The sequence below is a fragment of the Athene noctua genome, chromosome 14 (assembly GCF_965140245.1).
Source record: "Athene noctua chromosome 14, bAthNoc1.hap1.1, whole genome shotgun sequence".
Taxonomy (NCBI): Eukaryota; Metazoa; Chordata; class Aves; order Strigiformes; family Strigidae; genus Athene; species Athene noctua.
Window position 1 is genome coordinate 7,090,342 of NC_134050.1, and position 27,930 is coordinate 7,118,271.

The 27,930-nt window shown below is 41.2% G+C and overlaps 1 protein-coding gene across 4 annotated transcripts in view; it reads right to left on the minus strand.

Moving 5' to 3' along the window:
• Positions 1 to 23,075, minus strand: part of ANO5 (anoctamin 5) — a 60,873-nt gene extending 37,798 nt beyond the window's left edge. For 2 of the 4 annotated variants that reach the window (XM_074917847.1, XM_074917846.1), the window contains exons 1-4: positions 22,951 to 23,075; positions 10,760 to 10,804; positions 7,935 to 8,005; positions 1,177 to 1,224 (exon numbers count right to left, since the gene is read on the minus strand). In XM_074917847.1, coding sequence (XP_074773948.1) covers positions 1,177 to 1,224; positions 7,935 to 8,005; positions 10,760 to 10,804; positions 22,951 to 23,011 — 225 coding nt within the window. In that variant the 5' untranslated portion in view covers positions 23,012 to 23,075. The remainder of the gene's footprint in view (positions 1 to 1,176; positions 1,225 to 7,934; positions 8,006 to 10,759; positions 10,805 to 22,950) is intronic. The other 2 variants (XM_074917848.1, XM_074917849.1) reach the window with 2 other exon arrangements.
• Positions 23,076 to 27,930: the final 4,855 nt, after the last annotated feature.

The window sequence follows — 27,930 nt, forward strand, 5'->3', positions numbered from 1 at the left end:
GTAAACTCTGTTCCCATTATACCAGAGATCCCCTTTGCATGAAGTTCTCTTCGATATTCTTCCTTGAAGGAATCCATGCAACCAAAGTGCTTACCCACTTCAGAGAGGTGTATTAACAATACCCTTACCACCACACATTTCAATTTCCAGTTATGCTTCATGCAGGCTGCAAAGTTGTATAAAGAACTATAACCCTTCGCATTCAAAGAAACACAAAACCCCACATATTTCTTGTAGCTAAAACTTGCAAGCTACTTTCCCCCCCCCCCCCTTACTACAACTGTGTTTCCATTTTGAGCCACATTAAAACCTTAAAGCTTGAAAACATGCATTTCAAAAGCAGTTTAAAACACTAAGGTATTCGCACTAAAATTTAAATATGCAGAAAAAGCCTCTCTGGATAAAAGAACACATTAAACAAGAATAGAACAAAGGAAAATAAAAAGTATGCTAAGAGAGCATATGTGTTAATGTAAGACACCAGAGCCCAATGTAAGCAAGCAGACAGTTTTAATATCCTCAGCATGTACTTCTTCAGTTATCTTAAATAATTTTTCATAATTTTTTCTCCATAAAAGGATAATAGATGTTTTAAGTTTTCTGATATATTTGACAATTAATACAATTATCTCATCTGCAAATTTCAGTGAGTGGATATTTTGAGCCTTTCATTATTATTTACTACAATAAGAAAAAATAGGCAAAACATTTCAAGTTCTGTCAGTGTTTCTTGCTCTTTAAAACTTTTTTTAAAATTTTTAAAAAAAACTTAAAAAAAAATCTTTAAGTATCATGCTGACTCACAGAGCCCTCCATATTATCATGATAAAAAGGAATCCCGCATTTGTTAATAACACCATAGAATATATCCTATAGCCCATCAAACCAAAACAATAATAAAAAGCAAACTTTCCAGTTTTCTCACCAATCTTAACTTTTCAATTTTGCCTGTTATCCTTTCAATTTCCTTGAATTTATCATTTAAAGCATCACTAGGAATAAACACAAAAACCACATTCATTTTTATAAGCTAGGAAAAAAAACAAAAATCTTTTTGGAAGGATGGCTTCCTTGAAACTGGAAAATTTTCTGTTGTTGAGGGACTTTTTGGCATATGGTAATAGAAGACGCCACACAGATTCATGCAAGGAAGCATGAATATTGCTTACTGCTTACCACTTGATGTTCAGGGATGAGTAAAGTAGTCTCAGTGCTGTTTAGGCCCTGCCAGTGGCATCATGGGAAAAACATAATGTTGTTAGCGATGATGCAAAGGATGCTTCAAAATAAAAGGCTATTTCAGAAGAAACAGTGTAGCTTCTAGTTTAAGTTGCTGAAAAGCTATTCTGAGTGATAGATTTTTCAGTCCTAGACAGTCCAAGTTTAAACAAACCGGTACCTCCTCAGCTGACCTGGGTTTCTAGCCTATGTCGCTGACTGTTACATGGCCCATATTGATTTTTAAGTATTAACAACAGCTTTTAATAAGAGCTATACATTTCCATTATAAAAAATAAAGTTTGAGCAACTTGGCACAGATTACAAGCTGATGAAGAACAACTTCTAGCAGTACTTTTTCTTATTCTAACATCAAAGAGAAAACGTATGTAGCGTCAGATGGCTGTGCTTGCAGTCAGAACAGGTGACACCCCTTACTGAGCTATTTTTTCAATACAAACTGAAATTATACCATGTGTGCTGAACAGAAACAAATGCAAAGAGACAAATCATTAATCTCATAGCGCAGACAAGGCAAATTGGTAGCAGTAATTGCAGTTCTTGTGCCTAACGAGGCTAGCAAGGGCTTCTCAGCTTCCAGTTCTGATCCAGGCCTGGTGAGGCCCTACCCTGATTTTAACCGTACAGATCTGGGTGCTCATTATTTTCCTCTATGTGGGCCTGGCGGGCGCCGAAACATCCTCTGGGCAGGCTCCACACAGGGAGGGCGGGCACAGCAACAGCAGAGGACTCTGCAGAGCACAGCCACCCTACAGACACATCCATACCTAAACTACTTGGGGCCCCGGCCCACAGCTCTATGACTGCACGAGCAAAGGATGCTGAGATCAGGCTTCACTATTGGAATGAAGAAGTTTGCAATATCCAGTTCTGTTAGTCAAGAATTTCTCACACTCGTCTCTTGTTTTGCTTCTGAAAACAAATTACAGCTTTAAACAGTGACAACCAAATATTGCGAGCGCATTATGAAAATAGGACGGTTCTCTAGGGAAATTAAATTAACTTTCAACAGAAGCAGAATACCAACTTTATTTCATTATTCTATCATCATTTATTGGTTTAGAGTTGTAATATTTCAAAACGTGTATTTTCCCAAATCCAATTTTCATAAAGTACTGTTTATGATTTTTTAAATTAGAAATGAATATTTTTCACTTTTATTATAATTTTCCTTGAGAGAAACCACCAGGTCCATTCCTGTAATTTTGTGAAAACACACATGCTATATTTTTGTTCCTGTTTATGTTGCAAGTAATACATACACACATCTGTACATTCTTTCTTAATGATGCCATCTCAAAGTATTTGCCTACCTAAATAAGATAAAAATATCCTTTTCAGAACTCAGTCAAATCAACACAGAAAGATCTGGTTTTTGGCAAGGAATCCACATGAGAAACAGTACAAATATAAATAACTGCACTGTGCTCTCGCCCTAAGATAGTCTGAACTGGGTTTAAAAGTCTAATCCTCACGTCACTGACGCTACTGGAAAAACCTGCGCTATTTGTAGAGAACTAAGGGCTGAGATGCTTAAGCGGAGAGTTTTTCTCCAATTATACACTGAAAATATCTGCCTGTACTGTATAGATTTGACAGCAGTGAAAGTGCAGCCTTTGCTTTTCATTGCTGTCCTAAGGCTCCTGACCTCTCTGTTGCACCCCTTGGCCCCCCATCCAAGGTAGCACCCTTCCATCTGCTTTTCTTTCACCTCTCCCTCCCATAGTCCTCCCTCCCACAGCTTCCTCCATGACTGGATGTAAATACCCACCGGTCCTCATATGCTGGCCACACTGCTTCACTCCAAGATAACATTTAAATGCATTTAGTGAAACACTGAACTGTGAGATAGAGATACACAGCTGGTGGAGTCCTCTGCATATTCCTGTGCATTTTGTAAAAGGTTTTCCTGTTAACCTAGAGAACCTACCCTGTTCTCAATACACCAGTCTGCAATTAATCAGCTCAAGTCATGGGGGTTAACTATTGTAAAACCAGTGATCAAACCATCTCCTGCACATTTAAAGCGTAATAACTCCTGTAGAGGAAACACTACTTTTTCATTATACGTCAAAATCAATGTACAGCACAAAGGGGCTCCAATCTTGGTAACACATGACCCTCAAAACAAGAACCAACCAGTGTTTTCAGAAATGCTCAAATAGTCCAACTTTGCTGAGATGAAAACCAAGAATGGCAATGGTGGCAGCAGTGTTGGGCTGGTCCTTCGTACTTTGGCATCTGCTTTCCTAAGTCTTTAATGCACTCTCACCCCAAAACATCCCTCAGATTGTGTTTTGTAGATATACTTGAAAGAATTATTTCCTTCTAGATTTTGAAACTGATTTGGTCTGTCTTCACAATATCAATAATGGTACTTTATGTATCTATTTGAAAACCCACCAGTCTGAATTGAAAAATAAACAAGCATAAAAAGTAATGTCCATCATAATGGCATTCCTTCGGGGGAAAAAAAATCAATTCATTTGGAACTCCTGTAGCTCTCAAAAAGAATAATCTATGTGTCATATCCCTAATTTTCATAAAATGCATTGCTTTAATACATTTGATGGAGCTCTGCCAATTTACTTCTGCTGACCTGGTTTAAATAAAGACAGCTTGTTCTCAGATTTTCTCACAATCAAGTTACAATATGGAAGATCTTGATTAACAGGAATTTTTAGTGAGCATTTCACTGGTGTGAAATTAACAGGAAAGGTGAAAATTTCATATGTAATTTCTCACAGCTAGGATAGGGCACAACCCTGTAGCTTTACTTACAAGAGCAGTGCAGCCATCTGCCTTTTATGAGGGTGAGAAACTCAAGGCCCACATACATACCAAGTAAACGTTTTAAATTACTTCATACTTCTTAACTGGAATAGCAGACAGACAAACAGTCCTCTGTATACACCTCTTAGATATGTCACTAAACTACAAACTAGTCATTCAACCTCCCACAAAATCTCTACTGATTTTACAATTATCCCACTTGAATGGCCTAAAATTTTTACTATCAGCAAAATTAATACAAACTCTATTTTTTAACCTTCCTTCCAATCTGGAATTATTTAACCAACCACGTTTCCTCTCTAAGAACAGGAACTCTATTTTGTCAGCAGGCCTCATCCTCATTTACTTTCTAACTCGAACAACTAATTATAATCACTGAACAGAAATGCACTGTGCTATCAAAACAGAATTGAGACATTACGTATTTTTCTAGCATGCTCTCTGCATAAATATAAAGCACAGAGGAGAAACAGACTCTCAGGTTTTATTTCATTCATTCTTCAATTTGCTTGAAAGAACTTTCAGAGGAATTTATGTATTTCTTGGAACAGGAACTCCATAAAGATTGATTCAAGTAGATTCTACATAGAGACTCAATTAGGACAGCTGCCTGTCCCTAAAAGAAGTGACTGTGAATTACTGATTTAGCATTACGTAATTTGAGGCAGTTCCCATTGCAGCACCTATCTGAAAGTATCTCTATCGCAGCCTTTTGGGTTTTTTCCCCCCTCTCCAGTCTGCTGTTTGCTGAAAGCATCTCCTCGCCTCCCTCTATGACAAAGCATCTGGAAATGATTCATGCTATAAGGCTTGTAATATGAAAAGCTCTTGAACTCCAAGTGATCTCGTTTCTTTTGTCCTTGTGGGAGATTAAAAGAAGAAAAACAAGGAGACTCAACATCAATCAGATAAAAAAAAAAAAAAGAAAAACCATGGTAAAATAGGCAAGTAGCAGCAGATTACAGCACAAAATGCAAAATCATGAAGAAGGACCAAATGCACCATTGACTGGAGACCCGATTGCTTTTTGAGACCCAGACTTCGCCTGACTTTGTATATACGTTGTCAGGCTTCATTACAGACTGGTTTTTTTCTGTTGTTTTGTTTTTTGGTTTTTTTTTTTTTAACTTGCATCATTCCTTATATCCAAATCACATATTTCTTTACAGATGACAAAAAAATACTGCTGAATTATGGACAGGTAATTTTTTGTGCTCTCCATATTTGAATCTAGATTTCTTTTGGTCCCTCCTCTGTTACTAAATCAACAATAAGGCCCTAGATTTTTCTCCCTACTGCTGAGCAGGATACTGTTACTGTACGTTATGTTTCATCTTTTCCAAAAGAAAAGACACCCTGAGCATAATGAAATTGTGACCTGAATATAAATTCATTTAGCACTTTCCCAATGTTTTTTTTATTAATGAATTCCATTTCTGTTTTAAAATTACTTTACTTATATTGTTTTAAGACTTCAAGTGTTCATATTTTCTAACTGCAGCAACAAAGTAAAGTATCTGGTTAAGTAACAAGATTACCAACCTATCACTGGAGTAAAATCATAAAAAAAAACCCAGAGAAACGTGCTATCTGACAAAACAAGAACGAAGCATGTTGACCTGAGCTCAGAAGGGTCTTGGTGAAAAGAGGAGAAACCACAACCCTGCTCAGTTCCTATGGGAATGCATCAAGGACGACAAAAGGCAGCCTAGCAAAGAACTGAAGGAAGATAAATTCTTCCAGTTTACAGAGAAGAAAACAGAGAAGTTGTGACAACACACAAAGGATTAGCACTATATGAAAAAAAAAAATCAGGGCTCTCTCACTGTCAGAATGAATTAATGGAAATGGAAAATTTATGGAAATGGAAAATTTAATGGAAAAACTTTAAGGATAGACTTAACCTGAATATCTAGGACATCAATCAATCCAGAACTAAGCCTGTCCTGGCTGGTAAGAGTGTGATACCAGACAAGAAGATTAACTCTGCAACTTTACATCTGGCTAATGCATAGAAAGCAAAAATCAGATAAATTAAGAGTGTTATTAGGGGACAAGGGTAGGATAATACAAAAGCACAGAAAAGTACCAATTTAAGTTTAAGCAAATATCAGATAACGATCTGGAGAATCAAACAATCTAAAGCCAAATAAGCAGTCTCCTCTTAGAGCGAGAGAGGAAAATAACAGAACAAAACCCCTCAAGTCATCAAGTCAACTACAGACTAATATTGTTAATAAAACCTTGTGATATTTAAGAACTAGCTATGAAGAAAGGTAATTATGTAAGTAACATGCATGGGTAGAAAAGAAGAGAAAATGCAGCATGAAGTGACCAGTGAGAGATTAAGAGAATAACCTGATATTTTTTTCAGAAGGAGACTACCTCCCAGACAAGAAAGTGCTGAAGACCAAAACCTCCTCTCCCACCCCATCATCATTCACCCTTCAAACACGGTTCAAGTCCCATGTCTCTATAATACATGTGTGTTGCACCCTTTCTCCCACGTTTCCTGCCTTCTCCTACATCCTAAGTGAATTAACTGTCAGTGTTAGGTTAATGGTTGGACTGGATGATCTTCAAGGAGTTTTCCAACCTAGAAAATTCTGTGATTCAGCAAATTCTTTCAAGCTTTGGTGAAATGGATCATCTCCACCTACTCAGAGACACTCAAAAGGAACTCAGAATCATCTTCAGACTCTGACGCTGATCATGGTATGATGATTCATATGGTATAATTAGAGACTCTATCTGCCAGGGTTCAGCAAAGTATCTGATATGGCTGTTCACTGAAAATTTTCCTGGAGAAAAAGATTACTACATCTCCAACAGATTCAGAAAGCAAGGTTAGTGAACTTCAGTAGCAAGGTGAACATACTAACAGTTTTTAAGACAGAACCGGTACATTTATGGAAACACATAGATGATATGGTTGCATGCACCAGCAACATGAAGATCTGTGTAATCTAGGAAGCATTTCTGAGTTCTGTCTTCACATGACCATCTCCAAATCTGCCTCTCAGGAGGTGAGGAAAATGTTTTACTCTTAAGAAGTTCAGGAGAACAGCTACAGTTTCAACACTCAATCCAAGAGACATAATTTCTGATGAGCACTCACGGCCAGTATGAGACTCTGCTTCAACAGAGCAACTATTTCTTTCCCTATCTATAACTTTTCCTATCTTCCTTTAAGCATACAATAACCATAATAAAGAAATCAGACAACAGAAATTAAAACAAAATACCAATCTCAACAATGCATACTTTCAATATTCTTTCTAAATCTGCTAACTGAATAGTAACCACACACTGCTATCTACTTAAGATACTGTGTACTGTACTTATTAAGCAATGAGCTACTGTGAGAAAATTAATAGCTGCTGATGCTTTTCATATTGCATGTTGCAAGAAAGAGATACTCTTATAACTCAAATCTTCATTTGGTTCCTCATAAATCTTGCTGCACTGTCAAAAAGTTCCTAGAGCAGAGGAATGCAAGAGTGCCTTGACTTCCCTCTCCAGCCAACAATGTAATGCGCAGCATAAAACAAAGTGTTGCATTTGTGCAGAAGCATTATGTTTTTCCAATTGCCAAATCTTTAAATGATCGTGTGATTCTCATTTCAAGACTGATACTGGAAACACTGTTAAGCCCATGCTGTTTTCTACTACTACTGTGTTGTAGCACTAACACTGGTAAGTCTCTTGTAAGACTGAGTATCACTGTTACAGACATGGTTTTGCTCCTTGAAAAAACTAAAAGGAAAAAAATGTTTACAAGGATTAAAAAGGAGGTATAAGACAATCTAAAAGAAATTTAATTTTTAAAACTAAATCTGTCTTCCACCGCAACTGTTCCTCTTCCTACCATGCAAGTTAAGACCATCAGAACTCTACCTTACCTCAGAGCTGCTTGGGACTTCTGACTCTGCAGTTGAAGTAGTTTCACATAAAGGTCCATTGCATTCTTCCCCTAAGGAACAATGAAAGTAAGATAGATTCACATAAATACATTCTGTATTTTAAAACATTACGGTATCTGAAAATTATGTGAACCTTGAAGGCATGGAGCTATGAACAAGCAAAAGGAAAAACTGGAAAAATAACAGCTACATAAAATCTTCAATAATCGTTCTTTGAAGGGGAAAAAATGCTGTGAGACACAATATACTCTGTCTGTAGTACCTGGTTGTAACCTTGCAGTCACAGAAACATATTTTTAACTGTGACAAACAAAAACCTGTCAGCATCACATATCTTTCTTGTCTCAAATGTCTGCTAGGTTACTGTCTATGAAGGTCTCACACCCAGAGCTTTGCTGCTTCAGTTATGAAAATTCAATTATCTCTGGGATTGCTTGCTATAAATTGAATTAGGTTTTTTGTTGCTAAGGAATCGATTAATAGTGTGCAACCTCAGGATTACAGATGCTCACATAACAGACATAGGACAACAGGATCATAAATAATAGTATCAACTGAAATTACCAAGCTGCTTCTTGTTTAAAAAAAAAACCAACAACAAACAAACAAACAAAATCCCCTTTATTTTAACAAGTATTAAACTCTAACATGACTTCCCTGCAAATACAGTCAGTTCACCAAGGACACTGTTACTTAGATGTTAACATTATAGGGAAAAAACACACTGAGTACCTTCAGATCCCTAAATCATACTGAGATGTCAGCTGGGTTTGTGGCTCTGAACCTACTCTCTCACCAGTTTCCTCTGGAGAGGAATTCAGAGCCCATAAGCAGAGTCCTGCTCCAAGAAGGTTTTGTAAACAACCATCTCTGCTGATTCAACAGACAGAGCAGTCTCCTAAAGGAGGCATCTAAGTAACTCCACCACTAACGGAAAAGCATAAGTGATTTTGAAAACAGCTCATCACAATCTAGAGGGGGCATCTAATAATGGTGCCTCTTTCATCCAAAAAAAAAAACTGATTCAGCTACTCCTTGCTCCATGAAGGAAGTATTGCTGGGTATAGCATAGACTGCACAGACTGACTAGCACATCTCAGAGTGGTCCACTGTCAAGGAAACTACAGTTAGATTATTCCTACCAATAAAACCAACTTCTTTTTTTTTTTTTGGTAACCTGCAAATATTTGATGACAAAATTACATCCAGGCAGGATATAAACTAGTTCTCTGAAAACCTATAATAAGCTACTTAAGTACAGCTTGAGAGCATTTTGTTTCCTGTAATTTTTTCCTTTGTCAAAGTTCACTTACAGAAAACGGTTTCTGTAATTTATAACTGTACATGTGATGACAAACTGGGCAATGGTATATAATGGTATGTAACATATAATGAATACGTTTCTGAATGCTAAGATATTTAAAGCTGTCATCTGCTATTCTGCTAAAGCAAATTATGCCTGCAAAACCTGTATTAGTAGATACAATCTGAACACTTAAGTTTTACTTATGCACTTGTAGAAACGTGTTTTCATATGCTGATACAAGCGTGGAGACCAGTGTTAAGTCATCTCCTAAAAGTCAGTGTGAGAATAGATAATTTGGGATCATTCTTCCTACCCAAATATAAGGTAATTGCTCCAGGGACTAGGCTGTAAGACAGAACACCAAACACAGAAAAGGTTTACAGGAACAGCTTCAGCCCAGAACTGAATTCAGTTCACCTCCCAACACAGCACAGGCGTTCAACGTTCAACAAATAGCACGTAATGGGAGAATATCGTAATAAGAACACAGAAGTTTTGACTCAAAAAACAACAACTTATCAAAATATATTAATTTATGTGAGAAACTGTATCTGCAAGAATATTCCTAAGGAGAGGCTCTACCTTCATGCAGGCTGGCTCTAGGCTTAAGCAAACTCAGCCCCTGCTCGGGACAGCAGATCACGGCCCAAGGACAGGAAGGGAGCAGCGGCATCGCCACGCTCGGCTGCCTGTCCTGCCCACAGCCCTGGGAAACAGGTCGCTGAAGCTTTGCCTGAAGGTAGTGAGCCCAGGGCCCAGAAGCAGAAAGCCCAAACGTTTCATCACCACACAACCCTCCACGGCAGGAAAAACCTTGTCCCTGGAGCAGTAACAAGCAGTAACGTTCAATTTGCCTATGCTGCCGAGAGGACTTGAAGTGATTCCACAGCATACAACAGCAGCTTTGGTGTTTGTTTTTTCTGGATTACCCTTCCTGTACTTGTGAAAGTTTAACCTCAGGAACAAGCACAATTCAGGGTTCTACATTTTAAACGCTCCGCCAGTACCACAGCTGATTACTTATGCAACTGGTGGAAGGAAATCCTCTTGGTATCTCTGATCCAGGAGAATAAAACTGAGTAACGCTAGAGCAGCACATAAGAAGGCAAAAAGACAATGCAAAACATATATTAACTGAGAAGTACAACATAATACATTCACTCCTTGAAAAAAAAACACATAAACAAGCTCCTGAGCAGGAGCAGTACAAGAAATGCAGGTCCAAGTCACGGAGGAAGGTGTAAAGGAGCCGCAAGCCAGAACTGCAACAAGCACCAGGAATGGAGATGCCCAATTAGCTCTTAGCCCAGAGAGCTGCCCACAGACAGCTAAGAATTGACTTGCAAATCACATTGCAAAAAGCCTGGCTCATATGCGATATCAATGACTCATATAAACTTCAGTCTGGTTTCCAAGAGGCCCCCAGCAGAAAAAAAAAAAAAAAAGAGAGAGGACACAGACAAATGGGAGGAAGGCGTAACGCTGGTTAGTACAATACCTTCTGACCGCATTGGCTTGAACTTGGTGAGAACCGCAATGTCATCTTTAAAAGGAAAAAACACTTCAGTAAGAAGCAGAAGTAAAATCCACTTTTAACATGAAACCATTGAATAATGCCCCTCTGTCATTTACAACACAGCCACTGTATCCCACAAAAGAATAAGCCCTGGAAACCAGAGACTCTAACCCAGACAGCACAGAACAGGTTCCTCTTAAAACACCAACATTCACCTTCTTGTCCAGGTACCTTATTTAGCAACACAAACAAGGATGCCACTTCCCTGTATCAGCAGCAGGGAGGACAATAATAGTTTTCTGCTAGCCAAGAGAACACCTTCAAAATTCTTCAAGAAATTACAATTTCCTATCTAAAGATAAAAACAATAATATTCTGATGAAACCATAATATTTAAGGGAATGACCTTGTTCAACACTAGACATGCTATTGTATGTAAACAGATCTAGAAATGTCTACACAACAACAAGAAGGACATCTACTAAACCTAAGCAGCTTTTTTTTTGGGGGGGGGGGGTGGGGGGGGTGGGGTGGTGTTTTGGTTGGGTTTTTTTTTTGTTGTTGTTGTTTTTGTGTGGGTTGTGGTTTTGTTTTTTGTTTCTGTTTTGTTTTTTTTTTTTTACAAAGTGCAGTCACTTCTTGCAATTTTTTTAATTAAAAAATAACTTCGGAACAATGCTATGACTATTAAAATGACACCGAGCTGTGTGGTGCAGTCGACAGGCTGGAGGGAAGGGATGTGCCATCCAGAGGGACCTGGACAGGCTGGAGAGGTGGGACCGTGTGAACCTCATGGAGTTCAACAAGGCCAAGTGCAAGGTCCTGCCCATGGGTCAGGGCAATCCCAAGCACAAACACAGGCTGGGCGAGGAGTGGGTTGAGAGCAGCCCCAAGGAGAGGGACTTGGGGGTACTGGTGGGTGGAAAATTGACTATAAGCCAGCAACATGTGCTCACAGCCCCGAAAGCCAACTCTGTCCTGGGCTGCATCAAGAGCAGGGTGGCCAGCAGGGCGAGGGAGGGGATTTTCTACCTCCACTCCACTCTTGTCAGACCCCCCTTGAAGTGCTGTGTCCAGCTCTGGGATCCCAGCGTAAGAAGGACACGGACCTGCTCGAGCGGGTGCAGAGGAGGCCACAGAGATGCTCAGGGGGCTGGAGCACCCCCCTGTGAGGACAGGCTGAGAGAGTTGGGGGGTTCAGCCCAGAGAAGAGAAGGCTCTGGGGAGACCTTATAGCGACCTTCCAGGATTTAAAGAGGCTACAGGAAAGGGGGGAGGGACTCATGATCAGGGAGTGTAGGGATAGGATGGGGGGTAACAGTGTTAAACTGAATGAGGGCAAATTTAGATGAGATCTAAGGAAGAAATTCCTTACTGTGAGCATGGTGAGACACTGGCACAGAAGCTGTGGCTGCCCCCTCCCTGGAAGGGTTCCAGGCCAGGCTGGACGGGGCTTTGGGCAACCTGGGCTGGTGGAAGGTGTCCCTCCATATGGCAGGGGGTTGGAACAAGACAATCTAAGATCCCTTCCAACCCAAATCATTCTATGAACTCATTAAAACTGTTGCAGACATAAATAATTTTACTGCTTATTCAAATCATTGGCCTTTCATGGGCATGCACATATCCTAGCTGAAAGAAACGCCTCTTTCCCAATGTAACTGTCATCTCCAATGGCCTTAACAGTTCTGCAGACATCTATTTATATAACTCCTTAAACACGGGTGTCTTGGGAGTTTACACATTACTGAACATAGTAAAAATTCACATGGCCTATAATTTTGCAGTATTAACATATGCTGTCTCAAACTACACCCTACCGCAGGGCAACCTACTCATAAAAACTTTCGGTATGCCACCCCTAAGAATTACAGACCATTACAATTACATACCCGGATAATCAGATCAACAGTAATCCAAAACAGCTCTCAGAAACAGCATTTAGAACAGGAGACTGGAGAATATAATCAAGACTGGTTTTGCCTCAAAATATAAGTAGTTTACCCCACAAAAAAAAGGTACATGTATTAGTGCAATATTATGATTCCCGTAACAAACACTAAAAATGTCTTCTTGTGTAATGAGACGAGTAGTCATTGTACAACAGTTTTAACTTTATTCACAGTGCCTCAATTGCTTTTTCTACATGGCTATCATCTACATGATGATTTAGGAAAAGATAAAAGGAATTTAATTCCCCCTCCAGACCCATCGGTTAAAAGAAGTGTTTTAATATGATTAATATTTCAGGAATCAAAAAGTTGTCCTACAAAATCTTCCTATTCATTCCTTGATGAAAGACAAAACCCCTTAGCAGTCTAGACACTAACACGCTCACAATTTTTCCAAGACACTACTGTCTGTGATTTAGAGAATCAGCACGCCAGCCATTCAAAATCAGATAAACGTATTGGAGACCACATGCACGACCTACCTACCAATTCTCTGCAATGACTATAATGGTAATACAGACTTTATAAAATTAAAAATTAAGGTCACCCGCAAGAAAACAACCAGCACAAAATAAATTGTTTATTTTGACAAGTTATCTTTAATTTCAGTTGCAAAATCTCCTAAAACACAAGGTATTCAAGGCCTTACTAAAAAACTAACAAAGCCATTTTAAGTCACGGCCTCCTGTAGGCCCCTACCAGCTTCTGATAGCTGGTACGAGCTAAGCAGCACGGCTCAAGGACTAGTGATGTATCCCTCTGCACCAAAACATGAGCTGCATGTTCTCTGGGAGAAGCACAACCTGCCACAGCCCATGTCCTGGTCACAACAGCTGTGCCTCAACTGGGCAAATAAAAGGTCCAGGACACAGGCCCAACCACTGGACTTCTCACTCAGTGTAATTATTAGTGCACTTTGTGGAAGAGTTTTTGGCTTCTACCACTTTCCCAGACAGAGCTGGAACACACTCCAGAGGACACCACAGGTCAGGTTCTGGTCTTCAAAACAGCACGGAGAAGTCTGCCCGACTTGTGCAAGGAGGGAGTGCAGTGATATGGATGTGGCCAGACTGTGCTACTCGTCCTCGAAGGCCAATGAAAAAATCCTCAGCTTTTTTTAATTACTAGCACAGGCACGGCCAGGGATGCTCTAGCTTTTTAACTGTACCTAACCAGCAATTTCCCTAGAAGATGATGATCTCTGTCACTTCAGCATCCCCAGTAAACTGGGGTATGCTGGCAGATGGGAAGGAAAAAGCTTGGCCCATGATGCTGCACTCAGGTACAGCTGGGCACAGAGCAGCTGGCGTGTAGATGCCGCAGTCTGGCACAGCTCAGAGCAACTCTGCGTCAGAAAACGGAGCAAGAGAAGGCATTTAAGTTTTCCTTTTTTTTCAAACTTCCAACACCTTGATTCATCTGCACCAAGTAGAGCTCTTGGTAGACATATTTCTACCAATAAAAATGTTAATAGATACTTCTAAAGCCAAGTGGCAACTGAACAGACATTTTTAGAGATCATAATTTCAATTTTGCTACTAAAACTATGAAATCATCTGCGCTTGCACACTCAGGACCTCTAACAGAGCTATTCCAAAGGCAAAGTCAGAGCCAGGATTCTCAGGTAGTTGTTGATAAACTTCATTGTTTAACTGCAGTAAGACAGTATTACTACTGGTCCTGCTATTGCTTTCAGTATTGTTTCCAAAATACTGCTTTTCCATTTATTTCCACGATTTTCTTAGACACAGTAGCAGCATCCATTTCAGTCAACAAAACCAAGCAGGTAAAAAGAGCTTTCAGACCTGTCATACTGTTCTGCATGTATGTGACACCTTCGGCATGTTTATACACATACATACCCTACAGGAAAACTTTGACAGTCCAGGTAAAACCAAAAAAAAACCCAAACAAACGAAAAAAAAAAACCATCCCAAAACTTACACTGCAGTGGTTATGGCAGAGCTAATTTATACTACAAAGAAAATTCCTAGTATTCATCTTTACCAATCAATGAAAGAAATTTTTTTTCTTAGATGTCTTCAAGTTACCATCTTAATAAAGCCCTGATATTATTCAATAACCCGGCCTGTCTGACAGAAAAGAGGAATCAATTTAAGACATGATTATTTATCACTAAATCAATGTGCTATTTACAGCAGTGTGTCCTTTGCTCCCAAGATCACCATGGGATTACTGCTGTAGTGGGATCTACTCTGACTGATTTCCATCCCTGATAAGGAGTCTGAATCAGCACCGAGTCACTAAAAAAAATAATGTACCAAACAAAGACTTCTCCAGAATAAGTAAGCTTCATAATGACTATTTTAAGTGCTTCCATATCTAAGAAAAAAATAGCTTTAAAATGACTTAACTGAATTTATATGTATATTGACCACATTCTCCCAGAGCTGCATGACTGAGTTGTCTAAGGGAACTGAGAACCCACCTAGTTCTTACCGGCCCCCAAACAAGTAAAATACGTGTTATTACTTCACCTGGCATCGTTGGAAGAGTAGTAACTGCACTGCTGAGCCAAAGATTCTATCTCAAGTTTATGTTTGAACCGATGGTTCATGCACACTCAGGGCTGCTCCTAAAAATTTTAACCTATTTCTTAACAATAAAAACATTAAATACTCGGTAAATTCGAGAAAAATTATTGGGAACATTTTAACAGAATTTTATGATTCCCTAAAAAAACCAACTGCATTCAAGTATAGGCTGCTTCATGGATATAATCACTTTCAGTATGCGTTTTATTACTAAACAAGCAAATCCAGAGAACAAGTATTTATCAACACCTCCGAAATAAAAGAAAAAAATAACTCCTTTAGATTGGCATAAATGTAGGGAAGAGAAATCTGTCCTAACAATAAGAAAATCTCATTTAGCATTTGGAAAAGACATGAAGTCCTCAGTTCTAATCTCCAGTATAGTAAATAGGTATTTTAAATCAGAAATTGAGGTTTACCCTCAGCTGCCTTCCTTTTAAAGAACCATAAACCCTCCCCTTTTGATTAAAAGGCACTAGGCTAAAAACAGGGGGGGAGGAAAGAGTTGTGTAAATCTGTTTTTAGCAAAAAGCTACAAGCATAGTGTTGTGACACAGAACTCGAATGCCATTTTAATGAGGTTCAGGCAACAACCTTTACCATATTGTATGTACCAGCACAGACAAGACTTAAAGCATTCTATGAGCACTTACACCTTCCAGGTATCATAATTTTGCAGAATGACACATGTAAACTGATTAATAGGTTTAAATGCAATTAAAAGAAAGAAAGCCCAGACCAGTGACAGCTGGATAAAGTCAGGTATTTTTAAATTGTGTAGCTTTTAGGCACATGTAAGTAAGGGGGAATAGGATGGATTTGCACTACATTCCCATCCTTGTAGGGGAGATCTACAGATACTGGGAGAGAGAAGTGAAACTTGAACAGGGAACTAATGATGGGGAAATAGTGAAAAAAATGATGGGAAGAGGTTTAGCATAAACTAGGAACACATATAACTTGTACTTTCATTAAGAACGTAAAAAGCAATACACAAAAACCCTACACCTCTAATTTACCATCCCCTGGCAGCATTCCTCGGTTTCACGCTACCCAGACATTTAATTTCAGATGGCTAACGTCATCCACAAGCTTTTATTCCTTCTGGTCCTCATGCTCTACTCTAGTTCAATACTATTTTGGTTATACTTCCAATGAAATGTGTCACTGGGAATTTTGCTAGTCTAAGTACTTGATTTTCTCATATTAAACAACATAAAAATACACTAGTACAAAAAGACTTTTTATAAACAAATCCCATGTTTGTTTTTTTTCTTAAGTATGAGTTTGCAAGACCTAACATTTTCTGTCCAAATTACTTTAAAGACAACGGACTAACTGGAAGTTATACACTGACCCCAGAGAGAAACACTTCCTATCAATCCAGAAAATGAGCAGGGCAATGGACCATGGGTCCCATTACTTAAAGAACTTTTTCAGCAAGCACCAGTCAATTAACAGGACTGAAGTACACAAAGGCATCCAACTTGCCAACAGCCCCAAAACCAAGTCTGCAGGTCATTCATTACACGTTCGCATGGTATATTTCTAGCACACTATAAATTGTGCAAGCATAGGCTCTCTGATTTCCTACCTGATAGTTAAGAAAACCCTTTTGAATAACAAACCACAGGGCCCGTTCTAATTTAAGGCTAGTGCAGAAAATTAAAGGCCAGCCATCTGCATCATGAGCCCTACCCACAGGGCTTGATGGGGTTCTTGCCATCTTGCCAAAGGCCTCAGATTTCACATTTACCCTTGGGAGCCTGCTAAGGAAAACAACGGGATCACTTGGGACTCCCAGTTATAAGACCCAGTAATTTCTTCACCCAAAGATATTCTCACTTCTTAAAAAAGAGCATTTAGAACTCCAAGTGCTGGTCCTCACTGAGAACCAGTGGAGAATGGCTCTGACTGTACTGAAAGGCCCAGAAAAAGCAACAAGATAAAATACTGAGGTGCTTATATTATACTGCTATGTGCAAATGAATGATCCACGTGCACTGGGAAAAAAAAAATAAAAACCAGTAAAACGGTAGCCTAGAATGAAGTCTTGCAACACAAGTAACATCAAATCTTCGTCTATTCTCAAGGGTCAGATCTGTAACAGACTACTATACTACAAATGCAAAAAAAAAAAAAAGTAGCAGTGAATCACATAACCTGTAGGATCTGTTGAAAATTCCAGATTACAATTATATAAACAAGACCTAAAACAATCTGTCTCCTCATCTCTTGGGCACCAGTTACAACTAAAGCAGAAACCTTACATTAGCAGAAACCCATGATGAAAACAGGGGCTAAAGAGACTGAAGGCAGGCCTAAAATGTGTGAGAATACATGCTAACTGCCTCCATGGGTGTGAAACAAGCAATCCAGACTTACACCTGGATGTATTCTGAGTGCACAGAAACAGTCTGAGAAGCCTTTACTGGATTACTGCAATAGGAGTATTATTGCAGGTATGAGCTCAGGTGTTCTCTCAGCTCTTCTGGGAAACTACACGTACACACAGATTTTCACCTATCATCCCTTCGCCTACCCAGATAGGCAAGTTAAGAATTGTATTATGTTACGTTAAGAGAGGTAATTAGTGCTTACAAAGCCTATCAGCACAATTGCACAAGCCATTTCCAGCACTGGTTCAGGCATCCTGCCTTACTCTGTACCTTTTTATCAGCAGCAGCCAGCCAGCCTGCTAGCACACCTTGTCTTGGCATGTGTCAGAGTAAAGCAGCCAACACCATCGGTTTTACAGCTACAGGTTCTTGCAGGAGGCCCTTCAAAGAAAAACACACATCTCTAGTATAATCCAAGTAACCAAGTCCCAACCTAGAATCAACTCCTCCCACACACAATAATTCAGCTTTCTGCAGATAGCCAACACCTCAAAACCCTTCCATAGCTATGTTGTAGTTGCAAGAACAACCCCTTGCAGTACAGCACAAAATCTTCCTTCCCCTCTGTGCATTTATACACATGAGCAGGTGAAAAGCTACTACCAAATATAATGAAATTACTGCTAGGTAAGATTACTGCTCTTCAGTTCAACCCCCAGATAACAATAAAAAACTAGTGGAAAAGTTCACTGCATTATTATCTTACCACTTAACATCTGACACAGCAACTCTCACCACATTTTTACATTACCTATACCTTCTTAACTACATGTTTATGTTAGGTGACTGTACTTCTCCATGTGTATATACAACTCATTAATTAGTTTATAGATATTAAATATGAAGACAATGGTATCAGGTTTTCTGTGTTTTGTGGTTTTTTGGGTTTTTTTACAATATTCACCAACAGTTCTCAGCCTAATTTTAAAAGCACATTTTCAGCAGCGCCCTTATCCTATTTTTCCTTGCATCACAGTAATTATTAATCATTTGTACACAGATGTTAAAGGACCCTTTCATTTTATGACACAGTTATCTTGTTTCTGTAGACTTTTCCAGAGTGCAAAAACATTTCAACGCAGTTTCCAGTTCTCAACATGTGCTGCTAATGCACGTGTTAAATAAAATCTTAAAAAGCAAAATAACTTTGGATTTTATTTGTAAACTGAGAAGAATTAGTTACAAAAACCTTCCAGGGTGCAACATCATATTTATACACAATTTCCCTAGCCAGCATCAAAGAATGGAAACTTTCTAGTAGTTACACTGTCAGAATTCTGAATTTTACTCAGATCCAAAGCCAGACTTTCATTTAAATGAAAATGAAAATCAAACTCCTAGGAACTAGAAACCCTGCCTCTCCATTAATCCTGTAAACACCGCAGAAAGGGACACCACACCAGACAGTACTTAGCTGCAAAGTGCCTGAGAGGGAAACGCAGAAAGCCATGGCTCAGCCCTCCACTACAGCAGGGTTTCAGCTGCTCCCGCAGCCTTTATTTGGCAGTCACAGCCCAGACCCTCTGCCCCAGCTGGAACCAACTCCAGGAAACCCTGTGGAGAAACAGCTGCAGAATATTTTCTGAGGAAAAAGGTGAAACTGTGGACCCCCCATGAAATAGAGACAAAACCACATTCACCTGGGATGGGCAGGACAGTCACTCTGTTCTTCACCTGGGGGAATTCAGCTCTACCGCCCAGCTCTCCCAAGCGTGGCCTAAACTTCCCACATAATTGCTACTGGGTTAAGAAGACATGAGAGACTTAATCCCTCCTCTGGAGGTGCTCCACTTTGCTACTCTGAGGGCTGCAGAGAGAGAGACTTTAACCTCATAAGCAGGGTCCTCATCTAAAAGAAAAGCGTTTGCAAATCTGTCACCAGTCCAAGACCAGAGTTGTTTGTTTGTTTTTTTTTTTTTAACTCTGACACAAATCTCTGGATAAAAATCTATATTCAACAGCTGTGGTGGAATGAGTTTGATGTTTATTTTCTCATTAAAAGCACCACAGCATGTGTACAGAAAAGATATCTAAGGCAGTATTGTGCAAGTTGCTGGGCTCAGTTCCCAAAAGCAGGCGTTCCTACTATGAACTAGAGTCTTCTGTTAAAAGGAGGTTTACCTTCTGATAACCAACCTGTGCTTGTGCCGCCACAGTGACGCATCGCAGCCAGTAAAGAAATTCCACTTGGAAACTACGTTGGTTGGTCTAAGGGAGTATTTTCTTCCCTGCCTTTTATATTCTGAACTGTGTCTAAATTTCTCAGAGCTTTTATTTCATTACCTGGGAATAATCGTTCAAACAGCTTTCATGTTAACAAACCCTTCTCTTCAGCCCTGTGGGAACATGATAACCCATTCCACATTTCCACAAATAGATCAGAAATTACTACATACATTTCTCCAGTAATTACAGACAGCTGTCATTTCCAACAGAGGCCTGTATTTTTATGTCACTAGTATGAGCCATAGTAATTCTGATGAAATAAGCGAAGTATCATTCTATTAAACAACAGCAGTATTTGGCTGGGACACTGCAAGAAGCTGACACAATGGCACAAGTGCCATTTGCAAGCCACGCCATCGGCTTTTCCCGATGTTTTGCTGCCTTCCTCAGAGGGAACACGAACTAAATGAGAACCAACCTAAGTAAGCATTCAAAGTTAGATCAGTCTTTGAGCATTTCAGGTTCAAACCATACTCCTGGAAGTTGTGAAAAATGAACCATGAGCATAAAGGCACTGTATTTCAAACCAGAGCATGGAGTCAATTATGAGTTTCCAGAAGATCCATAGTCTTGGGGATATATCCCACAATACAGAGACTGCAGCATTAACATTTAATGCTGTAAAAAAAATGCCAAGAAACAGTATAGCCATGAAGAAATATTCCCAACAGCATACTGTGGTCTTCTTCCTCTGATATTTACATTCCAATTTTGCAATTTCACTTCTCTTGTTTTTTTAATATTTGAAGTAAATGCCACACATCTGCCAAGAGAAAGCAAAATCACGTACATGAAAATGGAAGTTATTACCTCACGCGGGTATAATTCAACAGGAAGCCAGAAAGCTTCCTTCAAGCTAGAAGTTTTGGCACACGGTCTCCAAACACAGCCTCTGCAAGCTAAACGTTCTGCTGCCGGTGAGGAGTTTTTCACCCCCACAACCTGTTCCTCAGCATTCAAGTTTAATGAAATGCAGTAGTAAACCAGCATTAAATACACACGTACTAGCTGAATAGGAGCACGTGTTTAAGGAAAATAAGTAGCAGATGTTTCTTCTTCTGCTTTGTTCCTACTGACTCACACAGACCCTTTCTTGTGCATGTCAGACATCTCTAGCTTGGAGCCTCCTTAAGAGGCTATCTGTTCCTTAAAAGCACAAAGCAGATGTTTAGATCTACAAGAAATCCCACCGGCAATATATGCACACTGTTAACTTTTCTAAAGTATCATTTAATGAAGATTTTTTAAAAACCTCGAGAGATTTTTGGACAACAAGTTAACATCAAAAATAATACTCGCTTTACCCCATATTCAATTTGTTTGTTTTAAAAAGTGTTTGGTTCAAAAAAATGAACTGGTGCAAGGTTTTATATAGACAATTACGAGCTCCTGTATGGTAAATCCTACTAAATCATCCCCATTGAGTGAAACCCCCCAAATCTCCTTATATTCAATGTTTATGACTATAAAAAACCCCTCAAGACACTCATGGGAAGATCAAATGCTGCGGAATTAAGTTTACAAACTTCCAACATCACTCCCTAAGTGGTCGTCGCATATTTTGTATTTTTTAGTCTCAAGCTACTTCAGAGGAGCAAGGGGCTGCTTAGAGCAGCTCAGCGCTCGGCTCCCTCACGGCTCACAGGCAGCGGGACGGGCAGTGACTCAGGGCTCCCCACAAGACTGGAAATGCCCATTCGGCCAAGAGGCCACACCACCCATCTGCTGCGCTCCCAGCAAGCCTGCCAGCCCCAGCCAGGAAAAAAGTCTGTCTGACACTCCCGGCGGGCACCCTGCCCCGCCGACACTGTAAACAGCTCTTATGGATAGCTTTCATAGCCCTTACCCGTTATTTCACTGAGACAAGACTGTCAGAGATGCTCGAAAATCATGATTTTACACTAACGCTCAAGGAATTTAAAATGGCATGATGTTTTTCTAAAAGAGACGCTGTAGTCAAGCAGGGAGGGAAAACATACAAGCCAAGCAGGCAGCCCACAAGCTGAGTGGTTCCTTCCTGCTTTAAGATCTTCACTTCTAGGACTGATGGCAAAGAATGACTCCCTCAAATAATTTTTGTTTAGGTCACTGTTTTTCTTTAAGTTTTAAAAATAGAATCTTTCTGGAAACATCAACGTATTATCTTACATCTGACAGTTGATTCACGTTGCCAGGTGAGGTACTGATAAATACAAACTTAGCATTTGCGTCATGTTATTTTACGAAATCGCGCTATTACCCCATTCATTATCAAAAAAATTACATTACACACTGACACAAATTGGGAACTGTAACCCGGTTTCTGCAGAAAAGCAAGGCCCCAGCGCTGACCCCCCGGCTGCTCTGCGGGGGGCTGAAGGTGACGGGGCTGGCACATCTGGGATGGAGCATGGCAGGAGGGGGGCTGCTCCCCCCCAAAACGTTTAGGGGACCTGGGCTGCTCTGAGCCTGCTCCTCGGGACAGCCTCAGCTGCTGGCACAGCGGCTCGTCTCAGCCAGCACCCAGTGCTCGGGGAAGGGGTCAGAGTTTTCTGTCAGTCAACGGGATTTTTGCATTTTAAATGTGTTTAAACAGAAATATTAAGGGCAACCTCTAGTATCGATTCTGAGCAGTGCTGGTGTAGAAACTGTTTGGGTGTTTGTTTTTTTTTTTTTCTCCAGGTTTATTTAGGGTTAACAAAGGCCTGATCAACCTATGCTCAGGCTCATGCAAACGTGTCTGCAGTTCCCAGGGGAAGCCGGAGGATTAAAACCAGACTCAGGAGGCGTCAAGAAATCACCCTGAATCAGCCCCCCCCTCCCAGAAGCTTGCCTGCAGAGCCTCGGGGGGCAACAAGAACCCCCCCCAAACCCCTACACACACACACACACACCCCCAGGATCCCGTCTGCTGCCGGGACACTCCGCTCCCTCCCACCCGCGACACTTCTAGGGGAGAAACCCGCCGCACCAAGACACACACACCCCCCCCGTCCTCCTCCTCCTCCTCACCCTGACGAGACAAAACAACGCATCCACCCCCCAACTTCATTGTCTCCTACCATCGGCCGACAACGCCATCTCGATGAGGGTCTCATCTCCTTTTTTCCCCAACCGATTCATGGTGGGCCGTCCTCCTTTCTCTCCTCCGCCACCGGGGGATGTGGGAACGGACTGGAGAAGACGGGGTGAGTCAGGGGGCTGGGCTGCCGCCCCATACATGCGCACTATCCGCAGAGGCGGAGCACGGGCAGGCAGAGGGGGGGGACCGGAGGAGGGAGGGGGACACCGGGGACCGGCACCAACCGGGTGCGGTTCCCTCCCGGGGGCGGCCGACGGGCGGGGAACCCGCCCGTCGGCCGCCCCCGGGAGGGAACCGCGCCCGAGGGGAAGGGCTTTTCCATTAACCCATTTATTTTTTTTTTTTAAATCCCCATAGTGCAATTTTATTTGCCCATTTAGATAGAAGAAAGAGTTTGTCGTCTTTTTTTTTTTTTTTTTTTCCCCTGTCTGCATCTTTTTTAATAGTTAATAGTTGGGTGGGTCAGTGTGGTGGTTTGATGCTGGCTGGCAAACTAAATCCCACTCAGTTCCCAGTTTGTCACAGTGCGATGGGGGGAGAATCGGAAGGATTCAGAATACTTGTGGGTTGATAGAAAGAAAGTTTAATAATTAAAAAAAAAAAAAGACGAGGAAAACAAAAAATGCAAAATTGCTCACCACCAACCCACCGATGCCCAGCCAGTCCCTGAGCAGCGGCAGCCCCTGCCAACCTCCACACCCCCCCCCGAGTTTTATTTCTGAGCATGATGTACAGCATGGGATATCCCTTCGGTCAGTTGGGATCAGCTGTCCTGGCTGTGTCTCCTCTCAGCTTCTTGTGCACCCCCAGCCTGTTGGTGAGGAGCAGAAAAGGTGTGGATGCTGTGTAAGAGCTGCTCAGCAATAACTAAACCTTCCCTGTGTTATTTGTTTTCCATCACAAACCCAAAACATAGCCCCATTTAAGCTGCTGTGAAGAAATTTAAGTCTCTCCCAGCCAAAGCCAGCATAGTCAGCGATTCTTCTTTACTGAGGGTACATTTGCTCTTACTTTTGATCCTGCAGGTTGTTAAGAACAGCACACAGTTCTCCTGCCTACAGGGCAAACTTACGCTGGTGTCAGGGTAATAAAGGATAAGGCTGTTCACTGTCTTCATTACAGATTCAGAGCTAGCAAAAACATTGTTTTGGCTAACAATCCTGCCTTCTTTTTAAGTAGCAGTTGGGAGAGAGACAGAAATAAGAATTAAGCCTGAGGAAGGGGAAACATGGCATGAAGAGGTGGCAGAAGAAACATAACTCTTTCATTCCAGGTGTTGGATGGACAGAGAATTTGTCACCTGAATCTAGTCCAGGCTTCCTCTGGATCTTTGAGGCAGAGGGCATCTCCCAGGACCAGAGCCTGACCGCGACAGGGAGGACAGGAGGCTCCAGTGGCAGCTGCTGTGCCTTCTCCTGGAGCTGGTGCCGTTTCTATGTCTCAAACAGCCCCATCTCCTCATCTCCTCCTTCAATAATCTGAGATAGTTTCCAACAGACAGTTTGTTCAGTATGCGTATTTCACATTTTTTTGTTCATTAATACCATCTCAGGCCTTCTTTCAGGTTAACTTTTTTTGTATATTCAGCTTAAGTAACCGTTTGATACACCAAACTGATAGGGAGTTTTGCCGCTTGGGCAACAGTAGCACAACAGCAGTTTCATGACAGGATTTCTTAAGCATAAAGTTAATCAAATAAAGTGAGTCAGCTAAGGTGCTGGGTTTGTGTACAGGTCTACAGTATTAGGCCTTTATTTGTATTGTGTGGCATTACTGCTTCAGGAAGTGTATTTTTAGTCATGAGCAAGACCTAAAAATGTGTCTGGTTTCTTTCCAAAGTCTGAAATGTTTAGTTTGGTTTTTAATATTGTGATGCAGGATGGCGGGAACAAAGGGGATGGGCACAGCACACCAAGGGGCATCTTTAAACAGCCTGTGACTGTATACAACGTGACAGGTCACCACATTCAGTTTAAAAGCTGTATTTTCTAAGCCTTTAATTTCCTCCCAACATTATATATCTCAGATAAATGCTTTAGGAGATGACAAGAGCCAGAAACAGCAAGAATTGCAACGGCCATCGCTGGGTTTTGCCTCCTAATTACACACTCGCTCTTCCCAGCTCCACCCAGCATGTGCGGCGGCGAAGCCAACCACACCTAAAGCTGTGTAAGTACCACATCCAGAATGCCGAAGATGATTTTGCAAATCACTGTACTTGGACAGGCCCATGGTTTGTGGAAGCACGGAATTTGTGTAAATTGCACAGTGCCTGTGTTGGGGAGGGGACCCGAGCCTGCTCTCCTGGAAGGAGCTATCTGTGGAAGGCCTTGTGCCCGTGGCAGGCGCACACCCAGCCGTGAGGCTTCTGGTCTGTTCGGAGCTTAAGCAGCCATTGTCTGCCTCCCTGGTTTCACAGGGGATTGCTTAGGCAATCCAGGACCACACTTCCTTCAAAAGGCACAGACCTTTTTGCCTCTCACCTTGCATTGTCACTTCTGATCGATCGTAAGGCGATACAGTGACTCAGGTCAAACTGTTAAACTTTTTTTCCTGGGTTTTCAGTTCCATGAGTCACTGCAAGCAACAGGTACTGACAAAACAAAGGAGGACACAGGGAACCACACAATGGCAGGACCATTTTATTCCTGAAATATCAATACAGGTATGCCATAGTGTTTCTGCTTTTGATGGTTTGGAGTTCAACCAGTGTATCTAGTACAGTATATACATAAACCAAAAAATAGTAAAAATACCTAGAAGGCTGTGGGTGTAGGTAGCAAGCATCACCAAGAACTACTAGCAGTGATTACACTTAGGATGTTCAGCAGCACTGCGCAATCCTTTGTTTGTGCTAAAGGAGAGCAGATGGACTGTAGCCCTTATGAAGTCCTGCTTTCCATTGATGGGCTTTTTCAGAAGCTTGGAAGTGATTTACAGGCCTTCATATTTTAAAAAATTATTATTTAAATACAGAAAAATTGGTGGGATTGGCAGGTCAGATTTCTAAGATACCTCCGCACCCATCATTGTCTCAGGTGGGTGCCCCAAGGCCTGTTCAAAACAAGTCACAATGGAAATGGAAGTCCTCTTAGAGGGCTGCGTAAACCTCTCAGCACTAAATGATCTTTGAAAATATGGCCCTGAGTTCTAAATCATGTGGAAAATGGAGCTATTGTGTCTTATCAGTAGATGCTCCGAAAAAATTCATTCTCTGTTATCTATCTTCTGGGAAGGAGTCTAGTATATACAGCTTTTGCATTCACCACTTGGGGACCGATGTACAAGTTGTTCAAATAGCATATGCTTTCAGGATTCCCTATGCTATGCATGTCATATATCCATGCCAGTCTCAGAAGGTGCAACAACTTTCTGATATTGAAGATATGTGTATTGCATATGCTCCTTTTGTTTAAAAAAGTTTTATATATATATATATATTTTTTTTTTCAGAGTTTTAGTGAGTTTTCAAATCAGATTGTGAGCACGAGTTAGAAATAACAAACCATGAGTTTGAAACACTTGCAGGAGCTAAAGGGAAGCGGTGTATCTCCTTCCCAGCCTCTTCAGCCTGCTCTTTCTCCTCTGATGGTTGAACAACCCCATGGACCATCACTTTGCTGTGAGATTTCAGCACATGCGGGCTGCATCCCAGAAACCAGTGTTGCCGTCTTGCACATCTTCAGGAGTGTGCTTTTGTCAACCAATTAAAGGAAGTTGAGGCTTTCTAGTTGATGAGCTAACCTATTTCTTTCCCTGTCTTTGAATTAGTAGAATATAAGCAATAGTGGCATTTGGAAAGAAATGAATCTTTTAGAGGCCAGTAGGGCCAGATACCAAACAGGCTTAGGGAGATAAAGTGGGACTCAGATCCAAGTTAGGTGCCCCAATCCAGCCTTTTGTTACCCAAAACTGCCATTTACTTATCACAGGCTTTTTTTTTTTTTGCCTTTTTTTTTTTTTTTTCCCCTCAAATGCACCAGAAAGGGAGCACAGTTTCTGTACTGCAGGCAGTAACTTCAGTTAAAGTTTCAACACCTGCCTGGAATGTGAGAGATCAAAGGCCAATTCTTGTGAGTGAATTCAGCCTTTCCTGCTGGAAGGCTGCCCCACCAGCCCCCAGGCTGGGCTGGGTGTGGGGAGGGAGCGAGCAGCTGGGCAGGGGTGATGGGGTGCTCTCCTGGGAAAGTTGTCATTGCAAAGAGAGGAATGGAACAGCCACTGACCAAAGAGCAAGCCCAAGGGAGATTGCAACTGTCTGGAGATTCAGTCTGGGCTCCCTAAACTCTTTTTGCATTTTACTCAGAGGGTGCCTGACATCTGACCCTTCCATCCCATTATACACAGCTCCAAAGGCTGCTGGAACACCACGCCAGGGTCGGGCACTGACCTACAGCAAGGCTTGCTGATGGGATGGGCACCTGAATTTGTATATCGGGACAGCTGATGCTTTGTGCCTGCTGCTGCACAGCCCTAAAGCCGTCAGGAAATGAAAAGAGAGTGCCACGGTTGCCTTGCGAGGCGGCAGAATGCAAACGCTTCTCAGAGGAAGTGCATTTACGTAGTATGCAAAAGTTCAGCATTACTCACTGCATTCTTTTCCTACTCCATCACTTTTCAGTTAGCTGTTTGCAGAAAGCGGTGCCACTAAGAATAACACCTATGATGTCTAAACAAACAGATGACTTTACAGAGTATTATAACCTACCTTCTTCTTGGCTGGAGTTACTACATGTTTGCAACAGTAGAACTAAAATCAACAACCCGGTTTGCACCCTCCCCAGGGCAAGGAAACTGCATGGGCGCGGTCCCAGCTGAGCCCAGGCACCTCCCAGCAGTGCTGGGACAGCCTGAAACAGGGACGCGGGTTTGGGGCCCCTGCCTGAGTGAGCAGCAGCAGGTTTCAGAGAGCTGCTAGGGAGCCAAGTAATCTTAACAGAAGCCTGTATCCTGTTTCAAG